This window comes from Cydia pomonella, chromosome 6 (genome assembly GCF_033807575.1).
Source record: "Cydia pomonella isolate Wapato2018A chromosome 6, ilCydPomo1, whole genome shotgun sequence".
In the NCBI taxonomy this organism is placed as follows: domain Eukaryota; kingdom Metazoa; phylum Arthropoda; class Insecta; order Lepidoptera; family Tortricidae; genus Cydia; species Cydia pomonella.
This window is the reverse complement of record NC_084708.1, coordinates 14927859-14952083: the sequence shown is the minus strand read 5'-3', so window position 1 is coordinate 14952083 and position 24225 is coordinate 14927859. Positions and strand designations below refer to the sequence as shown.

General features: G+C 35.0%; 2 protein-coding genes across 2 annotated transcripts in view; one reads left to right on the top strand and one right to left on the bottom strand.

The window, feature by feature from the left end:
* The window catches only part of LOC133519058 (agrin-like), a 267117-nt gene that overhangs the window by 228956 nt on the left and 13936 nt on the right, over positions 1-24225 (bottom strand). The window lies entirely within an intron of this gene.
* Positions 1080-23428, top strand: LOC133519065 (uncharacterized). The gene is made up of 11 exons (XM_061852956.1): positions 1080-3265; positions 7331-7468; positions 8401-8608; positions 8944-9150; positions 10062-10167; positions 12298-12451; positions 12645-12790; positions 14706-14832; positions 15984-16205; positions 20178-20348; positions 21658-23428. Exons 2-11 carry the CDS (start codon positions 7340-7342, stop codon positions 21778-21780), a joined length of 1593 nt encoding a protein of 530 aa, XP_061708940.1. The 5' UTR covers positions 1080-3265; positions 7331-7339; the 3' UTR covers positions 21781-23428.

Below are 24225 nucleotides of genomic sequence, written 5' to 3'. Positions count from 1 at the left end.
CGATTCAATAAATGGCAAAATTTACTAATATTTACAAAAAATTACAATAAAATTTAATATAATACGAAAATTATGTCAAACTAGATATCAAAGCAATTTTATATCCCTTAATAAATCTATGAAATTCCAGCACTAATCAGATAAAGTTGTAGCACAGATTGTGTTTCATAGCTCGGCAACGCAAATTCTATTCACAGAGTTAATTCGATAAAACTCAATTAATTATGCACATCTGTTACCAAGAAAATCCAAAATGAAATTTACATAACCAGCTTACGTACGATAAAGTAGTATAATGCAAGTGGGCCCGGCAACACGTAAAAGGCCGAGTGCCGATGCCAAGTCTGTTGGAGTTCACACTCAGCGGAGGCAGCAGCCGCGTTATAGACACGTAATGCTAATCACGATCGACTTTGTAAACGTGCCGACCAGAACGTTATAATTATGTTTGGGCGCCACTACATTTGTTAACAGAATACCGGCCAAGTAAGGCGCGAAGACGCCATAAGCGGCTGGCCACTTAAAGCACGCTAAAGCACCGTAATAAATTCAGTCTCATCGGTAAGAACTGCTAATAGCCTCTCCCATCAACTATACAGCTTGTAAAATGGGGTACAATAATTCAAAACTTCTGAATACGGATTAAATACGAAAAACAAGTAGATAAATCAATAAAAGGCTTGAAGGCCTTTTCGAGAAGTGACTGAAAGGAAATTCTTATCGCTAATGATTTTTTTCCCTTCAAGAAAACGTTTGCTAGATTCTTGGCGTCTATTGCTTAAGTAGGTACATTGGAAATGAATGACCGAACCAAACGATTGTTTGTGTAAAATTATTTTCAAAAGAATCAGTTTTAGGAAATATGAAGAATCCGGTTAAGAGGGAAGAATAACTTTGCGATCCTAGCGAAATAACGGTACTTTTTCTATGAAATTCCGTTTCGGGAGACAACGTTTCCTCCACTAACTAAATCTTAACAAATCACTTTGATTTTGATGTCGATCGATTCAGCATAATATATCCTAGATTTATAGCTTTCGCTTTAAAAACTAAAAAAATATTTATTTTGTATCGTAAATTTTGAAAAAAAAAGGAAAACCTATAAACCTAGTTTTTCATTGTGTCAATAACATACTAAAAAATCATGGAGAATGGAAAATAATTAGAAGTTGATAAACATTTTCTCTTTTTGTATGGACGAACAATTTTACCGACAACAATATCCTGGTTCTGTTGGGCATTCTAATATACAAGCCTACATTTGATTAAGAGATCATTGTTACTTAAACTGCCAATCAACGGTTCAATGTAGATTATACGTGGATCATACATAATACGCTAAGCTCATTGTAATATGATACATAAGGACAATAGCGTTGATTTGATTTGGATCATCAACGTACTCCGCTATTATAGTGGAATTAACTGACCCAATCACTGAATATGCCTAAGCCTACTTCAAGAGTGTTAAACACAAAGTATGGAATTCGTGAAAAGCCTAATCCGTAAATGCTAACATACCTCGTTGTGTGTGACCATTTTTTTTATATTTCTAGTACCTACAAATCTTATTGAGCATACTGTAAGACTAGGTTGTATTATTTGTATTTTTTTTTAATTTGAAATGAAATGATAAAGTTTACTCCCTGAAAAGGACAAACAATATATTTCATCTAATTATTAGATAGATACTCATAGCGATAAATTAACGAAAAAGATACGAAACATACCTATTACGTATGTAGGTACTTATATAACATGTTTAGTAACGCACAGAGTTCTTGTTTAAATTCTGATTAGTGGCTAAAACGAGAATAAAATGAGGTGTTTAAAAAACTAACACATGCTCATATTCCATTGACAATACGTTGTGTTCAGACCATTTTGAACACCTCGCCCGCTCAGCGACGTCTGCTGGCGGTTGTTCAGAATAACACAAGTAAAAAAGTATGCGAAATTGCACAGTTTACAACTTGATAGCTCCATACACGTTTGGCATTTTTACAAACGCTACAGGAGGTCTGTTTATTGGAGGGAAACATTTTATACAAGCCATTATTATTGGTCCAGCGGATTGACCGATATTCAAGGTTTCCGTAATAACTAAGTAGTAATCCGACAACTTATATAGTTACTAAAAATACACTTCATGACAAATATACCCGTATTTAATTCTAATTAAGTTTCTTTATTTTTAAAATTATATATGCACTAGATTTAATTTATACCTCTACCCGAGTAACAAAACTTTTAAATGAATTTGATCGTATTAGTCCAAATTTTAATGTTAAGTACATATTTTTCTCGAAAATGATCAAGTGAGTTAACTGGCCTCGGTATGAAACATTACAAGTACTTTTAGAAACGACGCCTAGTAAACGATATAAAATGTATTTCTGAGGAGACCGCCATAGGTCCCGGATTTGTACTGGACGTCGCTTAGACACTGTCGGAAAGAAACAGCTTCACTGCTTTTGCTCAATCGAACTTTTGTAAGTGAAAATGTGTACAAACGCAAGAGGTAAAAGCAACAAAAGAGCTTGTTCACAGTCTTCCCTTATAGACGATCTTCACATTGACTTTAATAATAAATAAATATTTGGAGGCAATCGTCCACATCCACAATAACAAATTAAGAGTTCTTAAACTTTGCTAGACTGACTTGGTGCTCCCATATTAGCTATTATAAAATTGTATACAACATTGTGTGACAAGGACAACATGTCAGTATTGATAGTAATTTATTATGTTGTCCCTGTCACACGATGTTATTTAACATTTTATAACAGCCAATGTGGAAGCATCATAAAAGGGTATGCGATAAAGTGAAGACGGCATGATACTCGTATTTTTAGGGGGGTGAATTTAAGTTTAATGTGTATGTATTACATACAAATTTGCATTAAATAACTTTGACAGGTACCTGTAGATCAATACATGAACTCTATAAATAATTTCCTTTTATAAAAGATCAATGTCGAAATACAAGCGCGATTTTAATTATATAAGCAACAAAGTAACAATGATTTTAATATTTAATCTATTCATACACTTGAACGCCTTCAAGACAATCGATGCATTTTTTAAAGCATATACATATATAAGACATAATTCTAGTGAGTCACGTCGTGAGAAGCGCCGCTCGCGTGGGCGAACCTGCGCGGGCGCACTTACAAATTACGTTTACCTCCACGCCGAGCCCGCGAGTAAACTTAGCTTATAGTAAACATGATTCAACCGTTTCACAGAACGTAAGGCGTTCAAAGTAAGTAGACATATTTTATAGTAAATAACTATTATCAGTTACGGGTAAAAACATATATTATATAAACTAAAGGATTTATGAAAATTTAACTAATTTTTTTTTCTGCTTAACTTCAAAATGGCGAAGTCGTCTCGAGTTTTTTTTTTGTTTTGCTCATTATCATTGTTTAAAGTGTAATATTGAGAGCTTATTACGCAGTAAACTAACGTGAAAGGGAACAGCTAATGAATAATTAGTCTTGAAACGCGTTTAACTTCTTTAGACATCACCCGGCAATCCATTGTGGCTATTTGTAAAGTACAGCTGTCACTTTACTAAAAGCAACTACCGAACAACGTCATGCTTATACCAGCATACGACGTTTGCAAAATCATCATAAATTTGTTTGATGGAAGGCTTTTTTTTAAAGATGAAGAAATTTTAACAACTAAGGTGGTGAAAAGTGAAAATGTGGTTGAAAGTTCAAATTGAATTTAAATTAATTCTACTGGGGCGAAAACGTTTGTAATTTGTAAGCAATCTATTTAACTATATCATTTTGATGATTAAGCCCCTAATTCCAGTACTGACATAATTAGTGTATGAGTTTATTCTAATGACTGTTTCTTGTTCTAATTACTGGTTGTGTAATAGTGTACAATTCCGTCTTATTTCGTTAGTTCACTCAGGCTCATAAATAGGAAAATATTACTTTGCATTGCCTTTTAGTTCTGTATTAGGCGTAATTTCCTGTTTTTTACTTATTAAACGTTAAGCATGTATGTACCGGTAAAGTGATTAAATAATGTAAGTATAATAGACACTTTGTGCTCCCTCAACACTCAATAGGTAATTTACATGTGGGTCTATTTTTTACTCGTATTTATCTTTTATGTGCATTAAATGATCTAATTCCAAAATAACTTTTAAACTGTAGGTAAAAATCCGATTATTAATAATTTTCATACCACTTCCGGGGATTACTGATTAATTTTTATTAATATTAATTTAGTTATGATTAGAGTTGGATTTTAAGTTCATACGTGTAATATAAATTTAGTCCACATATAACTATTCTTAGAAGTGCCTCTACGAGCCCCGATGCAGTGGAGTTCGACTTGATATGCACACATATTCTGTTTTTTCTAAAAAAAAATTCACACAAAGATCAAACGACTCAGTATTGGGAAAATAATATTTAATCTAGTCTATTTTGATCCTATAATAAAATTGCATGAGATGTCTATTGTTGAAAGAAAGCATTTTTTTTTTAATGTTAGCCAAAAACGGAAATTGTAAACTATTACAAGACTTCCTACAGCACTTCTGCATGCATGTGTTGGACTCGAAGCAAAATTGTCAGCACATTGTCAGCCCGTGTTGCTTTTCTTTGTAATAGCCCCTTCTACAGATAAAAAATAAGCGTACAATTTCAGTACAAATGATATTTCTGTATTTAGATTGAGTTATTGTAGAATATTTCCATATAAAATTTAACTAACTACATTATTATTAGCATAAAAAATAGTGATTTTTTAATTAAAACATTGCTTTTTTACAAACGGGAGAACCTCCAAACCAAATTTGAAAACATTTGCATCGGGGCTCGTAATGCGTTATATTAAAGAAAGCACACCTTCAGTGCCTGTATCAAAGTGTTCGCCTGTTGCCATGTCGAGAGAAAGGTGAGAATGTGAATTACTGTTGTAAATACAAAGCATACAACAAGTTTCTAAAATCGAATAACATATTTGCAAATATGAAAATAATGTACGTATTTGTTGTATCCCACAAAATGTGCCTGGTTTTGATTAAAATTGTAATATTAATAAAAACCAGGCATATTTGTATAAATACGATTCAATAAATAAGTTCGTTTTCAATTCAATAATCTACTTAGTTACACGTGATGTTTAGTTACATAGGTAAGGATGTTTCTATGCACAAAATAAAGCACCAATTTAATAAATCGTAGAGAACTAAAAAAATAAGTGATTTAACCGTGACGTCATATAGCAGTTTTCATATAATTCCATATTAAAAAATCGTTTCGGCAGTTCTAAAAAAGTAGGAGAATACCCCATTGTATATGTTGCATTTATGCTTGTTGGTTAAATGAGATGGGTAATTAATTAATACTCTCAATGAAAAACACCAACACTTTATTATCGCAACACAGCGCACATCGCTAAGAACGGGGACATTATTTTATCCGTCAAAATGAGCCATTGACGAAATATATATATAGCTATATACAGGAAGGCAGGTGGCAACACTGAATAGTTGCCACAGTATAGACAACGCGCATCGGAATATTCGACTTACATTTGACACTATCGATACAACGTTTAAAATGTTATATTTAGGAATAATACGATATTAACTGATCACATAAATTACCTCTTAATATAAAGACACATTAAAACCTTAAAGCTGCTATTAAATATTATTTTCCGAAGCATCGGATACTTGAGACTAAATTGCAATTAAATTTAAGAGCCTGATATCTTTTATGGGATCAATATTTTAATAGGTATATCTTAGACGGGATTATAAAATGCAAGTACCGTTTGACACTTTGCTTTCAATATAATGACAATATAATGGCCTTAAATGTGAGATAGAAAACACTACACCTGCATATGTAGTAGTGGTCATGAGTATGACAACATTAAGTACCCTTGTACAAATTTAAATACATTGTCACTTTATCTACGCAAATCGAGTTATATTTATATGAAAAAGCAGCCACTGAATCAATAGTATATGTGACGCTTACTTCATAAGCACCTGCTAGAACAAGCCTAGTAGGAATTAGTACCTATTAGTACTCTTTAATGAATGTACACCTGTATTTATACATATAAATGAATATAGGTCCTTAAGATTAAAACATAGTTTACTGGTATGAGTAGACTGTCAAAGTAAAATACATTACCTAGGTACTACGCGTTCCCTTCAAGTTGGCCGTTACCTCCCGACCCGCTTCCCCGCATCACTCCCTCTGACGCCTTATCTACTGGGCTACAACAGCTTTACAATTAATTTTATTACTTACGTTTAATATCATCACAAAAATATTAAATAAAGTGAGCATTACAAAATAAAGTACAAAATTATTTTATCTATATTCAGAAACGATAAACTAATGGCCTATATTAACAAACCTGTATTTATAGGTGCATCTTAATTTTAACTTTACTTTATCGATAACTGATTGCTTAATTACATTCAAATTTAGAACATCTCTGAGAAACAAAGATATTTAATTTGGCTTTTGTTCTAATATTAGTCGAGATGAGGTTTTATTCCAATTGAAATGTCGGTTGCAGGCCATTTTGTCAAATTTCGCATGTTACTTGATATCGAACGATATAGCAGTCGGCCCCGACTCTAGGTTATAACTGAATAAAAAAAACGGATGCATGACATGACATGACATAACTTACTATACCTATTTTTAACTTCTAGAAACAGTACCCCTAGTGTAAATATTTTCGACAGCGAAACGTGACGTACGCGTTTGCGTTAAGTGTCATTTTGTATGAGATTTTTGACTTTCCAAAACGTCCCGCTTGGCGCGCTGTTCAAAAACCCATACAAAATGAGACTTAACGCAAACGCGTACGTCACGTTTCGCTGTCGAAAATATTTACACTAGGGGTACAGATCACATGGATCACATAGTATGTGGTATTTGCAAACCTATTTACACGGATACAGTATTAATCATTATCAAATGAAATACCTTAGTTATATATTAAGCATTTCATACAGATTACAATGGTCCCTTACGCCATACAATTTAAATGAATATCTCAGGAGTTATTACCGTATCATTTCGAGCATATAACGTGTACGAAAGTGTTAGCGTCTTAACACTTTAGTGCCAATTTTTACCACGCCATTCGCTGTGATCGCTTTACTATACCCCCACCATGTACGTCGCACATAGCCAAAACTGATAATATATTTCTTACGTCATTATAATCATAAACAAACATTAAGCTAGCCACACAATGTGATTATGATTTCCAGTGTGCAGCGACGCGGCGACCTGTTGATACCGTTTTGTATATATTCCAGAACAGCAGAATGTTTCCTGCAGCTAAAGGCGCACCAGGAATTTTTTACGGAAAGCACAATTTCAGCTTTCCAACTCACATGAATTACGGAATTTACTTTATTGAGAGGATATTAAATTTTAAAGAGAAAAGAGCGCTGGTAAGTTTGCTTTTAAAAATATTTTATATTTTTTAAAAGGAATGTACATGTTACATTGCAAAGAAACTATTTGAAAGGCAGAAATACGAGTATGTCATCGGTTTTATATAATTATTTACATATTATATTTTACTTCCATTTGCCATGTTCTGGCATTGCAGGCATCACGGTGTGTATTTATATTGCTGCTATGGTATTAGTTAATAAAAATTTAAAAAGCCGTAGGTTCAAAGAGCGGTGTTTTTGATAAATCATAACTCTTTCGATATAAGAATTGCTTCTAATTTTGAAAAATGAGCAATATTATGTTTTATCTATTCATCGCATTTTTTTTTTATTAAAATTCATGATATCATGATATTATTATGCGATCCCGGTCTGGCACCGCCATCTCGCTCTCGCTTACGCTCAGTAAGAGTGTGAGAAGGAACTGAACGTACGGGGATATTAGGGAATCTTTTACAAATATATATATTTTTATTGTATATTTGTGAGGCATAAAAAGTACTTCGCACGTCTAAAAATGAAATGTAGCGAGTGGTATGGTGCGGCTTGCTGACTAATGAAAGCAATGAATAAAAAAATATAGGTTTGATTTAAGGATTATGTAGAGATGGATGAATTATGAATGAAAAATTGGTACCCATATTTTTTGGGATCCATATTTGTATCTCATTGTAATTATTTTATCTTACGCAACTTTCTGTCAATTATTGGGTTGAAGCTAATGCAGATCTATCACTACACTCCACAACGATAGGTACCTTATAGGCCAAACCACATTCCCATTCTCTCTACAGCCTGGTCTTCATTATATCCTGTCAGTAATTGTGCCAGTGTTGTATGCGTGATTTCATCATTCTGATACTTTTACATTCGGTCTCTACTGTTACTCATATCTCAATCTAGTCAAAAGTGACACTTTTTTTAAGATTAATGCATCAACGGGCGAGGAAGTCACGTTTGGGCAGATAGTCTACGAAGTCGTAAACGTTGCTGGGTCTCTCGTGGAGCTCGGTGTGAGCAAAGGCGACCTAGTCGCTGTGGTTAGTGAGAACCGAAGTGAAGTTCTGACTGCGATCCTTGCTGCCATGTGCGCCGGCGCGTCGGTCACTTTGATCAACAGTGCTTATACTGGAGGTACATATTTAATATTTAAGTATCATAAAGAGTATCATTCAAGAATAAGGATTATGTCTAGGAATTAATCAATATCTTTCAGCAACTATATAAAAAAAGTAAACCAAAAATTAAAATTAAATAAGATAATATACCTATATCTCAAAGCAAGAACTACTTAGGTACTTAAAGGTTTTGAGAACAGTCTCATCTACGAATCATTAATTACTAATTAAATAACCATTTTGTAAAAAAAAACAGAGACCTCACCTATCTACGTCCCATTAGTTTATGTTGAAGTCTACCTAACAATGTAAAATAACTCGTTATTTATTTTTAAATATATTAATTTTCAGGTGAACTGCTACACGCTGCTACTATAACAAAACCAAAATATATGTTTTTATCGCCAACTGCGTCTGATAAGCACCACAAAACGCTGATAAAACTAACATTCCTTAGCAAATTTTTTATATTCGGTGATTCTTCATCGAAAGGAATTATAAGTTACAAGGATCTCGCTAAGAAGGAAGCTAATTTTACAAATTTCGTTGACTATTACGGTAAACATTACATTCATAATTTAAACATTATTTTTTAAGTCATCTCATATAAATAAATATTAAATAAATAAATATTATAGGACATTATTACACAAAATGACTAAGTCCCACAGTGAGCTCAATGAGGCTTGTGATGTGGGTACTCAGACAACGATATATATAACATAGGTACACATACTTAAATACATAGAAAACGCCCATGACTCAGGAACAAATATTCATGCTCATCACACAAATAAATACCCTTACCAGGATTTGAACCTGGGACCATCAGCTTCATAGGCAGGGTCACTACCCACTAGACCAGACCGGTCGTCAAAGTCGGTATTTAGTATATTAAGAAAAAAACTCTGCAACTATTCTTACAATTGTATATTAGTCATTTGACTTTTTAAGATGTACTTACTTTTTTTAATGCGGAGGCATTAAGGTCATCACCTAGGACCCGGAAAAATTGCGGATGCACTTTCTAAGATTCAACAATGACTCAACATCAGTTCGTAAAAAAAACAATAAATATACTTAACACAAGGTAGTTACTTTAATACGATGTGATGATACTTATCCATTGTAACACAAATATCCTATGCTGCGTGTATTTTTGATATGATCTTGATCACAAACTTTTAACCACAACAGCATAATTAATATTTGTTTTTTTCGAGCGGCAATGTATTTCGTACATCGTGATCACTTGTGACAGTTGTGACGTCGCGTCATTAATGCGACGTTTTGAGTTGAAACAAAGTAGTAATACATTGCTTTCTGAATTATTTATATGGAAAATTAAGTCTTTTATTTTTTATAAAACTTATGAAAGTGTTTTCTTTAAAGCCAAAATTAACTACCCTTTGATTATGTGGTTGTATCAAAAATACACGCTGTATACTTAAAATATTGTTTGATGGCAGGTCGTGTGGAAGTGGCCCTTGTACTATACTCATCGGGCACAACCGGGCCACCCAAGGGCGCGAAGGTAACCCATGCAAACCTAATCGCCGCAGCCCAACAGCACGAGTAAGTTAAACATGCATAACTTCACATTAGAGTCGATATTCGAACTAATTAGGTATACTGAATAACGATTAGCAAAATAACTAAAGATAAATAACGTCGGATGTCACACTATGTACAATAAAGCTTATAACTACATATTACACACCATGCCCAGCGGCAATAGCACGGTCACATTTAAGTGCAATAATTAATTTTGAAATCTCATTTAATTGTGTGACACATCGTATGAGAACAAAGTACCTACACGATTCAATATTATTTTAATATGAGTTATTGCACTTTACGTTAGGAGGGCAGGGCTGATCTCTATAAATTGCACACCCAGGCTGGAGTGCAACTAAGTTCCACCGACGAATAGCTGCCAGGTGCCTAAACGTAAACTACTAGGTAAAGTTTGGTTGCTCAGTAAGTTACAAAACGGGCTTATTAGTTTTCAATGTAATCTCTCAATTATTTATTTTATTTATTTATTTAATCTTCATTGCACAAACAAAGAAAAATGTACAAATGGCGGACTTAATGCCAAAAGGCATTCTCTACCAGTCAACCATTGGGTCAAACAAAGACATATATGTTGGTGCAGAAGATATTCATAAATTATTTAGCCGAAAAACAAAATATTATACATACATTTAAACATAATAAAAATAAACCTACAAAACTATGATCAAATACTACGAGTATTACTTTGTTTTTATTACGTTAGGTACGAAGAGACTGTACAATTATTTAAATTTTGCTGGTACACAAAATTATTGCAAATTCCGCCCTAAAATCCGACTTCTCTCACAAAATTACTAAGGCAAAAACTAATACTCGGCACAAAACCCAACTACCGGCTACTGGCCGATGCCCTCTCAATTATCTGTACAACAATAAGACATTTCTCTCGCAAAATTAGCATAAAGAGATCAATATTAATGAAAAACACTCATTGTTTAGCTTTATACAAATTCCCAACTATAGTCTCAATGTTCTAAGAAAACAGCTGAACCTTGTCATTTCAAAATGAGAACTGCGCCTTAGAGAACGCTATAGATTCTATAGCGTTCTCTTCTATAGTATAGAAATTTCAATTTAAAGTTTACTATGACTATGACATAGTACCTACTAAAGTTTTGAAGGAACAGCAGCGGCACGTACATATGTTTTTACGTAAATGGTGTGCGTAAGAGAGGAAGTGCAAAGATGCATTATTGTCATTGTTTTGTTAAAGATTCTACTATTTCATGTAAACTGTGACTCGGGCTGTATTACATCTGCAGAAAATATTTTTCTCAAACTTGCAATGAAATGTTGATATGACTTACTTCGAATTAGGTCCGGAAATACTACGTATCCGGTATCCGGTGCGGTGAGTGAAGATGATGATGTAAAGGAATTTCATACAGCCTCACACACACCTAGGCCTGTGAACACAACGTCTTGGCATTCAACCATCAAATAGTACTAGATTCGTAATTTATTTTTAGCTGTGTAAACCTACGAATAAAAAAAAATACTATTTTTTTTTTTCATTGGAAGTTTGAGAAAAGCATTATTCAAATTTCGGCGAGAAACGGGGTTGCCGGCAGCGTATCCCTAATATCCCTATCCGTATCTATATCTAATTGGCCTCCAACCCTTCGTTTCCTGGACTCTATAGTAATGTAGGTATTATACTTACAAAGCTATATCGAAGTCGTGATTATATGTATACTAAAAATGGTTCCTAATTGTTATTCACAAGACTGAGACTTATCTAAACCTGATTATATAATAATGTACATACCCATTAGATTTTTATAAGATACAGCCATGTGATTCTGTGCGACACGCACAGCACATACATAAGTAAGGCCTATACTACGTGACAAACCGGAGCGCATGTTTTGAGGCTTTGATTTATATTATCATGTTCTGGAGTAACAATCTGAATACTAAATACTAGAAAGTTTCATATTCTTAGATGAGCTAATGTATTTTAATTGACGGCCGGTACATTCTAAGTTAATATACCAATCTGCAATCATTTGATATTTAGTCATGGTCCGCTGACACAAGACAACTTCTGATGCTGATGCAAAATAAATGGATAATAATAGAAAATATTAATAGGTTTTGTAATATTCTTTATGGTCGTATTTTCAGTTTCTGTCCAGACAAGTCAGCACTTACACTTGCACCAATGTGCAATACTTTCGGCCTAACAACCACATTGAAAGCATTAGTAAATGGCAAAATGGTCATACATCTTTCGAGATTTAAAGAAGAACAGTTTCTCGAAGCTATTCAAAAATATAAGGTGGGATTATTTTTGCTTTAGCTAATTAAGAAAAGCACTAAGTGCAGATACAGACGGACTGCAGCCCGACTGCCTGTACGCCAACTGCAACGTCGGCATGCAGTTCCCATACAAATTGCAGTTATGTTGCAGTCCATTTGTACCGGCTCTAAGTAAACCGTGTAGATAACTTAAGTTATATATTGTATTTCAGGTTCAGTCACTGATGGTAGCTCCGCCATTGGTAGTCTTAATGAGCAAGTCACTTTTAGTGGATAATTATGATTTACGTTCTGTGGATATCATTTATTCTGGTGGAGCGCCTCTAGACAAGAGTGTTATCAAAGAAATAGAAAAAAGGTAGGTAACATAAAAAAAAATACAAATTGCCAACTGTCAAATTAGGGAGAATAACGTTGTGCAAGCGTATGTTTGTAAGGCATTTATGTTGCATGTTTTATTGGCGTGCGTAGACTATAGTGTAGTGATATTGCATACGAAGCTTCCCGGATCCGTATCCTGCTAACCCTTAACCTTTTATTATTGCCGACTATTTGTGACTACGTTATGGATGTTAGCTATATATTTAAGTACGAGTATTTATATAATAAGGTGCTAACAAATTACCAAGATATTTTTACGGGTAATTAATGAAACGTGTACGTATACACTGGTTATGGTATATTCCATAGAACATATAAACTGTAATAGTATAATATTTAAAAGTATAACATTCACTAAGAATAACGATTATAACGAATAACAACGAAAATTATAATTTCATAATCAATAACACCCTGTAAGTATACTATTATTTATGATAAAATTCATGTAATAAAATGTTGAATTAATATAACTTTAAAAATATATAACAAACATTACCAATAATAATTCAAAAAGTAATATACTAATAAACGCCTTACAATTCTCCAAAAAAAATAAGTCAGTTCAATTAGCTCGCAGTTCACCTAACACGCTCCTCCTCGCTTCGCTCGTCGTCGCACCTCTATCCTCCTGTCAAACGATACTCTTCCGTGACAGTATCTACACGCTCTGCTGTTTTATATTCAAATATTATTTAAAATGTTATTCGACATTTTGATATGTATATTGAATGTAGATTATTTCAAACGGAATTATTTCTTATGCTCGTTAGGCGAAACAATGATATATTTTATGTATGTTATATCATGATTAGCTTATACTTTTTGAAAATAGACAATTCGTACATTATACTTAACGTTATTATACGTTATGAACGTTTGTAAAGTAAAATTATACCAAAAGTGCGTATACGTTTCATGACGCACCCTATTTTTACAGCTGATAGTACTCGGCTCCTGGGTGCGTAGACAAGATGCCAATCGTTCACGCTCCATAGCGTAGCGTAGTTATCTCTCTATATCACTCTTCCATATTAGTGAGACTGTGACAATTGCGTTTCGTTTGCTACGGAGCGTTAACGATTGGCATCATGTATACGCACCCTGGAGTATATTTAAGTATGAAACAATTTTAGGTTTCAAGACAAAAATTTACACGACAGAAAGTGTTAAACATCTTGTCAGTAAAATGCACATGATGATTATTTTTAGATAGAATTATAATTTAATTTTTTGTTCGATGAAAAGCTTACTTAATTTATATTTAAAGTTAATTGTTAAAATTTAAAGTACCATCCCTTAAAATATCGGTAACAATTTTTTTAGCACCTTATATATCCATCTATTAATATATATCGTCGTCTAGTTAAGTACCCACAACACAAGTCTTATGGAACTTACTGTGAGACTAGTTCAATTTGTGTAAGATTGTCCAATTTTAATTAAATACTCGTAATGTACAGTCAGCATCAAAAGTAGCGGATGAAACAACGCGCCAAAAGTATCTAATATTTCGGATAACTTTTCCAAATATAGATAAATTTCTAAAATTCGCATTCAAAAGTATATCTTTTACAGTCTTAGTTGTTCTATATTAAAGACATCACTTTTTGTTAAGCTGCTACAGAATAGTAGATACTTATGAAGCGTTATTTGATCCGGTACTTTTGATGCTTACTGTACAAATAGTAAAATCAACTATAAAAATAAGGTAGCGTGTTGTCCAACTTAAATTTATCTTCTGTAACTTCAATTATTTACAATGTAGGCAATTGAGTTTTCTCTGCATGGAAAATCTGGAGCAATCTTTTTTAACGCCGATAGTATCGAGTTAACTTCTCCGATGCCGATCTCCACCCTGAAAATACAGGTTAAACTACATTTTTGTCTAGATTACCTAATCTACGTGTATTACAAGGTTACGGATCGACTGAAACAACTGGACCCATTACAGAGGAAACAGTGGCTGACCATAGACAAGGCAGTATCGGAAAAGTTGTTCAAGGAATTGTTATGAAGGTGTGTTTGACTGTTAGTTACATCTCCTTCTCTTTTAATCGTTATATATTATATGTTGGCTTTCTTTCACTTTACGATGTATGTAATTGTCACATAAAATACGAGTAGTACACTATTGCCAAGCAGGGTAAGTCTTGTCGAGGCTTAGCAAGAGAGTCGAGTCAGCCAAGAGGTACATGTGTCCACTGATGTATAGCGTTTTCTCGAGCGATATGAGGAACTATAAGAAACTGAACCTATAACTAAATTACGAAAGCACAAAAAGCCTTAAAGCCTGTCTTAAACGTAGCATAGCGTAGATACTTAGTGAGTTTTATTAGTTGATTTATTCGTCAATACGTTTGTTTTGTTTGCAAGTTGATGTCTAGCAATGGCAAACAACGAGTTTTGTACCGAACGTCGAACCTTAATGAATAGTAAAAGACTATGAAAAGAAAAATATATATGGAATTAGGTCAAATGTAGATAAAACAACATTTTAGTTTCAAAATATGATAGACACAAATTTCACACCGCTATCCGATCCGGAGCAACATGAGTTCTGTTTTTAGTAAAAACAACAATAGAAAGACACAAAGAGCACAAACGTAAATACCTAAGTATTTAAATCAGCTATTTAAAAATGCTATGACGACAATTTTCGTATAAAATTTCACAAGCTATTATAATATTTTTAATAATAAAATGCTTTTTGACTTCTCTTCACAGTAAATTTATGGAATATCTCAGTGACAAAAGATACAAAAAGTGGATTTCTACTTATAGAACTCCTTTGAAGAGCTTTCTAGTTCAGTACTATGTAGCTGAAATATTTATTGCACAGGTAACCGACATCATAAAATTCCTTACGTAAAGAATATGCGTCGTTTTATCCTGAGACTAGACATTCGATATTAAACTAAGATGTTGAAAATTTCAATAATTGTGCATTGTAGATTTTATAGGTTTGCAGCTTGGAGGATTTAACAACTGGAGTTGCCTTTATGAGTTTACCCCTCTGTCGAAAACCTCGGCCAATGGTTATTATGTATTGTATGGACTGAAGTTTATAAGTCACTTTCGCACTTACATATGACAGGCATGATGACAGATGATAAAACACCGACCATCTTAGCCCTACTGCAATAGACATTTCTTATTTTTAACTTCAGGTAGTGGACATTGAATCCAGAAAGATACTGGGCCCAGGTGAGCCAGGTGAAGTGTGCGTTAATGGCGTGGTACTCTTCGATGGCTACATCGGCAAGCCTAAATCAGATTATTTCGATGATGATGGCTTTTATAGAACTGGAGATATTGCTTACTACGACCAAGATGGCTATTTTTTCATAATTGACAGGTTAAAGGAACTGATCAAATATAAAGCGTGGCAAGTGAGTATACACCGTGTTTATTATAACTCTGTTAATTTTAAAGGTAAATTTCTCAGCATATATTAATTTAATTTCTCAATGTCACATTCTAATCAACCCCGTTTCGAAGATAATCGATAATCATTTTTTATCTAATAAGGCATGTCCGAGTGTGCACACTTGCCTTGGATTATTCTTATAGTCTTATCTAAGTTACCGATACAAGTTTCTGCACCTACCAGTTTAGACAATCAGTCAATAAATATTGGGTTGGTGCATAAGTTCTTGGACACTCAAACACATTTATTAAAAATATTTTTTATTAATCCACAATATAATGACCGTCATGTTCAACAACATGTAACCATCTCTCTGGCAAACACATTATGCAATGTTCCCAAAAAGCAGGAGGCTGGTGGTCAAAAAATTCGGCAATATCGTCTTGGAGTTGTTCATAGTTTTCAAACTTCTTCTTTCTTAGATGTAACTTTAGAGCCCGAAACAGACAATGGTCCGACGGCGCAATATCAGGACTGTATGGCGGGTGAGTTACCACTGTCCAGTTCAACTTTTCCAGTATGTGGCGGATAGACTTCGCAGTATGTGGTCGAGCGTTGTCCTGAAGAAGTGATACAGACAGCCTTTTTGGACGCTTAGTCGCTATTTCTGAGGCTAACTTTTCCAGTTGCACTCCATAAATAGTAGCGTTAATAGTCTGCTTCTCGTCCAACAGTTCCCAATAGAGAATGCCCTGCCAGTCCCAGAAAACTGATAACATTATCTTTCGTCCATGACGATCTGGCTTTGGTTCCGTTGGCGCCCTTTCTCCGCGTAGAACCCAATAGGCCTGCCGCGTTTTGTTGTTGTAGTGAACCCAGGATTCGTTGACAGTGACAATGGACCCGAGAAAGTCTTGTCTGTGTGGTTGCAGGAGGAGATTTTCGCATATGGTCACACGTGCTGCGCGCTCGCTATCTTTCAAAGTGTGGGGTGTCCACCGACTCATTATTTTGTGGTAGCCCATTGCATGCAGGTGCCGAATTATGGTGGAATGGTCGTACCCAAGTTCCTTCTCCAAGTCCCTGGTAGTCGCATCCGGATGTCTTTCCAAATGTGAGCGTAGAAGGTCTTCGTCGAAGACAACTAGCCGACCGGAGCGAGGTTTGTCTTCACAACTCGTATCCCCCTTATCGAAAGACTTAAACCAATAACTCACTGAGGAATGAGCAATAGTGCCTTGTCCGAACGCAGTGTTAATTTTCTCGGCCGGTTGCCTTACACTCGTTCCTAGATTATGCTCGTAAAGCATGATCGCTCGTAGTTGACGCAGTTCCATTTTGAACTAAACTGAACAACTCGGAACGCGCGCGCCTTTTTATACCCCTTGGCGTAAAGCTCCTAGAACATTCTGTAGAATAATAGATTATTCTAGCGTGTAACCGAATTGAAACCTAGAAAAAAAATTATGAAATAAAAGTGTCCAATGATTTATGCACCAACTCAATACATTTCAAATATACATTCGCATTTATTTTTTCTTGCTAGGCAAGATCTAAAAATGTAATTTTTTTGCATTATGTTAGTTAGGCATAATCTTATCGAAAAAAATTCTAAGTGTCTTTTGTGGTTATTTTACTGGGGAATGTAATGAATTTGTAAATATTCTAATAGAAAAATGAGGAGAAATTTAGGAATATGCTGTTTTAGTCTTAATTTATATTAGTACCTACGTTTATTCATATAGTAATGGATAGTATGGCAGTGTGGATTGGATATGGATTTAGTTTCCTGGATTTTTAAAACTTATGTAATTTCAACTGATAATTGCCGATATAAATATGTACTTAGTCGAATACCGACGTTAACGGAAAACAAAAAAAAAAACATGCGGAATAAAAATTATCATATTTTATCCCACCACCTATACGCGAGCCTGTGCGCAAAAATTTATGTAGGTGCTAATTAATACCAAAAAATATTATTTCTATCATGAAAATTTATTAACTGATGTAGCATAATTTTACTGGCTCTCTTAACAGTATCCGAGTTTGATCTGTGGATTATGTAGATGAATATTTCCACGTGATTATTTAAAATATATGAATACCAATTAATATTCATACAATATATTAAAGTTCAAGTTGTAGTAGTTATACAATATGTTAAATTGTATGTAAATGTGTAGCCGAATGGATATGACGTCCGACTTTCAATCCGGAGGTCGCGGGTTCAAATCCTGGCTCGTACCAATGAGTTTTTCGGAACTTATGTACGAAAAGTCATTTGATATTTACCACTAGCTTTTCGGTGAAGGAAAACATCGTGAGGAAACCTGCACACATCTGCGAAGAAATTCAAAGGTGTATGTGAAGTCCCCAATCCGCATTGGGCTAGCGTGGGGACTATAGCCCGAGCACTCTTGCACATGAGAGGAGGCCTGTGCCCAGCAGTGGGACGTATATAGGCTGAATTATTATTATTATTATTATTTTATATTAAAGTTCACATGAAATAAAATTGAAGAAAAACAATAAGTACGAGGGTCATGCCAAAAGAAGTTAGATACTCTATGGTCATTTGATCGATACTGGCCAGTTATACACCATTGTAAAGGTAGGTTATTTGCTAATAAATTCAAATATGGAACACTCGGAAAATGTTAGGATTCCTTTTTTAATTATTTTTTTTCTGGGTAATTTTGGAGGGAAATTTTCGCAACAATGGAGCTCACTCGACGTGATTTTCGTGTTATGATTTATTATGATTTTAAAAAAGGTTTAAAACCTCAAGAGTGTTTTGAACTTTTAGTTTCAACTTTTGGCGAGTCTGCTTGTTCACGTGCAACTGTTTTTAATTGGTTTGCTGAATTTAAAAGGGGACGAGAGACCTTTGAAGATGAGGCGAAGACCGGACGGCCGCCAACCGCAGTCACTCAAGAAAACGTACAGGCTGTGGAAAAAAATGTTCGTGCGAACCGACGAATTACATATGCAGAGCTCGAGCGTGAGCTGGGTATTGGATCAGCAGCATTGCAAACTATAATTCATTATCATCTGGCCCTTCATAAGCGTTGTTCAAGATGGGTGCCGCACAAACTCACCGATTTGCAAAAAGACCGCCGCGTAGATTGGTGCAAATTTATGATAGATAAATTCGACGCTGGCGAGAAAAAAAATGTATATGATATACTTACAGGTGACGAAACATGGCTATATAACTACGACCCCGAAACAAAGCGGCAGTCCACAGTATGGTGTTTTGAAGATGAGCCGACGCCAACAAAATGTCGCCGAACCCGAAGTACACAAAAACAAATGATTGCCTCATTTTTCTGCAAGACGGGACATATTGCTACGATAGTGCTAGAAGATCAAAGGACAGTCAACTCTGAATGGTATGTGACAGTTTGTGCCCCCAGAGTACTGTCAGCTTGGTGTGACAAGCGGCCGAAATCGGGAACTCAGCACCTGCTCTGGCACCATGACAACGCTGCCCCTCACACTTCTGCTAGAACACTTGACTATTTCAGCTCAAAAAACGTGACTATCTTGCCCCACCCGCCATATTCCCCCGACCTAGCCCCTTGCGATTTTTACTTATTTCCCAAAATTAAAGAAAAATTAAAAGGAAGGCGATTTGAGAACAAAGAAGATGCCCTGGCTGCGTATAATTATGAAATTTCTGAGGTATCTAAAGAAGAGTGGTCATCGGTATTTTCTAAGTGGTTTAGACGGATGGAAAAGTGTATACGTGTTCACGGTGACTACTTCGAAAAAATAGATAGCTGTAATAAAGAATAAAGTCGGTAACTTTTGAGTATCTAATTTCTTTTGGCATGACCCTCGTATGCCTACGATGAAGATAAAACTTAACAAACATCACATTGTTTTCTTTTAAAAACACTATGTACCAACGACAGAAGTAATTATAAAAGTCTTCTTCGTGTCATCCTATACCTACCAGAGTTTCTCAAACTATTTCTTGTCGTTACAGGTATCACCTGCAGAAATAGAAGGAGTACTGCTAAAGCACCCAGCAGTGAAAGACGCCGGCGTGATAGGCGCCCCTGACCCGCTAACTGGAGAGCTACCGACCGCTTTCGTGGTCAAACAACGGGGAGCAGAAGTCACGGAAAATGACATTATTGAATTTGTGTCTTTAGAGGTAAAAAAATATAATTTACATTTTTCACTTGTTATACGTTTAAGAACTATAATCAAGTATTAAACGGCCCGATTCGAGGAATGGTTAAGACACGTTTAAGATCTTGAAAGATCGTTAAAAGATCGATAGCCAAACGACATGTCAAAATTGACGTTTATTTCGATTCCGCTGTGATCCCAATAAGATCTATCTACGATATTTCTAACGTCAAAGTGACATGGTTGTCCGAATCGAGCTGCTTCTGTCAATTATACGACATACTAACGATATCTAAAGAACTTATCTAAACCAGAACTTATCGTTATCGTATCTCATTCTTCGAATCGGGCTGAAAGTTTCGTTTTCAAATATCGTAACGTTAGAAGATCTAAATAATTATACTTATCTCAAGCAGTGCGCTCTACAGGAAATGACTGCCGGTAATGGGTAATGTAATTTTTGACTGCAAACCAAATTACACTACGAACGAAAAAGAAGTTTAGATGTTTACATTTACATTTAGAGTAACTTATCTGATTCTTCGAAATAAAAAATGTTTAACCTTACAAAAAGTATAAAATGGTTTTTATTCAACTATTTTTCAGACTAGTGTGTATTAGTGCAAAAATAAATGTGCTGGACTGTGGATTAAGAAATAGGTTCGCTTTAGCCACTTCAATCCGGGTCGTGCAGATTGAGTCCAGCCACTAGTTATAGGTTCCGCCATTTGTCGCGCTAAGGCAATCTTAAAAGGATCTCAGTGTGAGTGGCAGGTCGTCGGTCGCAGGTGCCGTCGCGCCCGGCAACTCGACGCAAGCACTTCGCGGCTACACATCAAATACCGCAATAGGGGTTGAGGTGACATGTTTGCGTGTGTGTACCTTAATGCTGCTACCAGTACTCGCAGAAACAGGCAACATATACGAGAGCTCGTCAACTGCTTAATGAGTACCAGTCCTACAAAATATAACATAGATAAGCTGTGCTCATTCACTAATCATACTGAAATCTTTGCTAAATGGTATAGATTCGCGTAAATTGTGTGTTATTATAAATTGAAACAGATAAGTAGACGAGTTCCAATTTTCTTAAAAAATCTTCGTTTGACGTTGTTTGGGGAGCAGTTTTGTGGATACGCTGTTTTTGTTGTTATATTAAAGATACGATTCCCACCTCCGAGCCGGTCGGCTCCTCGCGGACGGCCCCGGACGGACTCCATCGCTTCTGCTATACATAATGTGTACGCACATTGAAAATGCTCTCCGACGTGGCCCGATTCCAGCCGGTCAGTGGAAATTGTATATTAACGTGCACAATTTTCTTTTTCTAGGTATCACCGTGGAAACGGCTTCGCGGGGGTGTAAGATTCGTCAGCGAGATACCGAAGACTGGGAGCGGTAAAATACTTCGACGGGTATTGCGCGACATGCTGAAAGCCAAGAGCAAGATATAATTCCAAGTGAACGAAGTTTATGTCTGTCTTATTATACTGCCAAAGATAACGTTTTGTTTTGGGCGGAATTGAAAAACATCTCAATACACTTCACAACCAGAAGTTTTACATACAAAACGTCTACTCGCTCTATTCCCTTTATACACCGTCTATTTTTTGATTTCCATTCATTTCAAGGGTGTATTCCTGACCTTACATTAAGTAACTTTCTCAAATACACCCGTATTTCGAATTAACTCCATTTCTGAGATAAGGGACCTGTACCCCTAGTGTAAATATTTTCGACAGCGAAACGTGACGTACGCGTTTGCGTTAAGTGTTATTTTGTATGAGATTTTTGACTTTCCAAAACGTCCCGCTTGGCGCGCTGTTCAAAAATCCATACAAAATGAGACTTAACGCAAACGCGTACGTCACGTTTCTCTATCGAAAATATTTACACTAGGGGTACAGGTCCCTTATCTCAGAAACGGAGTTATTATAAATTCGAATTCGAAACGTGACGTACGCGTTTTCGTTTAGTCTCATTTTGTATTGGATTTAGAAAGAGCGCGCCAAGCGGGACGTTTTGGAAACTCAAAATCCTATACAAAATGAGACTTAACGCAAACTCGTTCGTCACATGATGTCGATTAAATTTACACTAGGGGTACTGTTTACATATTGATTAGTGTTTAGTGCGAGTTTATACATTTGCTACTAAACGTAAGTACTATCTCGGACGATCGATGTTGGGAATGACAATGAGATGTCACAGTTTAATTGTTTGGTTGAGTTAAATGTAATACCCGTGTTACAACAACGCTATATGCAATATTTAATTACTTTTTTTATAAAAAATGTATAAAAAATATTGAAAATTAACTATGCCATTTCGTTTCCTTAAACGTATTTACCCACACCCCGAAGTTAACGGAATTCAATAAAAACACGGTGTAATAAGTAAAAAATTTTAGTAACGAAAAGTAGTATCAGGGATAGATATATGTAAAGTTTACTTACTTAGTTTACTTTAGTACTTAATTTAAGTATGTTGTTTTAAATTGAGAGCGTAACTTCCATTGTACGGGAGCAGCTTTTTGGCGACAGGTTCGTGTGACTCTTAAATAAATACTGTCGTCATTTAAATTTTTTGACACAACGCACCTACCTGCTAACATTTATTTACCTATATCTAAATAAATAATAGTTAGAGTTATTCTACTTATATTCATTTTATATAATCATATTTCTCCCAAAACTTTTTTTATCTTTTGAACAAATGGTATAAGTTTCATCTTTTAAATATATTTCTTCAAAATATTCAGATTATGCATTACAATCAGCTACAAAATGTGCTGTTGTCCCAAAAACTAGAATGAAATGAGACCTTTTCATCAAACTTCCTCGAAAAGAAAGATGCATTACTTATCTCATGCAGGTATACTGAAGGACAAAGGCATGTATTGTTCCCACAGGAGTTATGGATTTTAATTGTGTCACTAATATACATACATACGAACTAAGTATGTATAAATGAGTTTTACTTTTAAAATACTGACGTTTATAATTTACTTTTATAAAACATTTTTACAGAATTTATCGTGGCTAAATGCCGAATAGGTCTGTGCCTTCGATGGCTAACCTATTAATAAATGTCAATATGGCGGACGAATGTTTGAAATGTCACCGTATTTAAGAATTATTTAGTTTAAAATTTAGTTTTTATCAATAAATGTCAATATGGCGGACGAATGCTTGAAATTTCACCGTATTTAAGAATTATTCAGTTTTTTTTTTTTTTTTTCGCGTGATGAAAAACATTGTATGTAACTCCGGGGGTAACAATATTACAAACTCGAGTCTTTAATGCTAGCGGCTGTCGTGCATCTAAAGACCTCGTTTGCAATATTTCACTTACCCCCCTCGTTGCACAATGTACTCGTACTATACCTGACCAGCATAATCGAACCATAACATTGCATTATTACTGAAGCAGGTATAAGAGGAAGCATAATTATTAATGTATGGAAATTATTACGAGACTTTTCGTTCGCATCTTCTTAAGACATTCTTATTTTGCGATTGGCGTTTGTCGATAAAGTATGGTCATGTTGGTTACGGCCGAGTATTCTTATTTGAGGCTAAATCGGGAACTGAGACAAGTTCTAGCTTCATCAATAATGAGACATAGAGACATAAAAATACTTAACTAAAAGCTTGTAAATCAAGCACTGATGACTCTGTAAATAATATAGTAGCACTAGGCCTGCTGGTAAAAATATTTGCTTTACTCGGGGCAAATAATAGGGCCCGATTACGTCCGGCCGATTATAATTTCCATGTTTAAAAAAACAAGCACTGATATGACACGAGAAAAGGGTTTGCCTTTGCTTTTTGAAGAACCATGAGCAAGGTCAGTCTATACTAAATAATTAATAATAATTATCGCGCTGATCATACCTA

What these genes read in the sequence shown, in the direction of transcription:
- LOC133519065 (XM_061852956.1), top strand. Translation starts at nt 7,340, where the DNA reads ATGTTTCCTGCAGCTAAAGGCGCACCAGGAATTTTTTACGGAAAGCAC. An exon ending in GCCGCAGCCCAACAGCACGA is followed by an intron (nt 10,168 to 12,297) that starts GTAAGTTAAACA and finishes TCGTATTTTCAG; the next exon opens with TTTCTGTCCAGACAAGTCAG. An exon ending in TTCAAGGAATTGTTATGAAG is followed by an intron (nt 14,833 to 15,983) that starts GTGTGTTTGACT and finishes TTTTAACTTCAG; the next exon opens with GTAGTGGACATTGAATCCAG.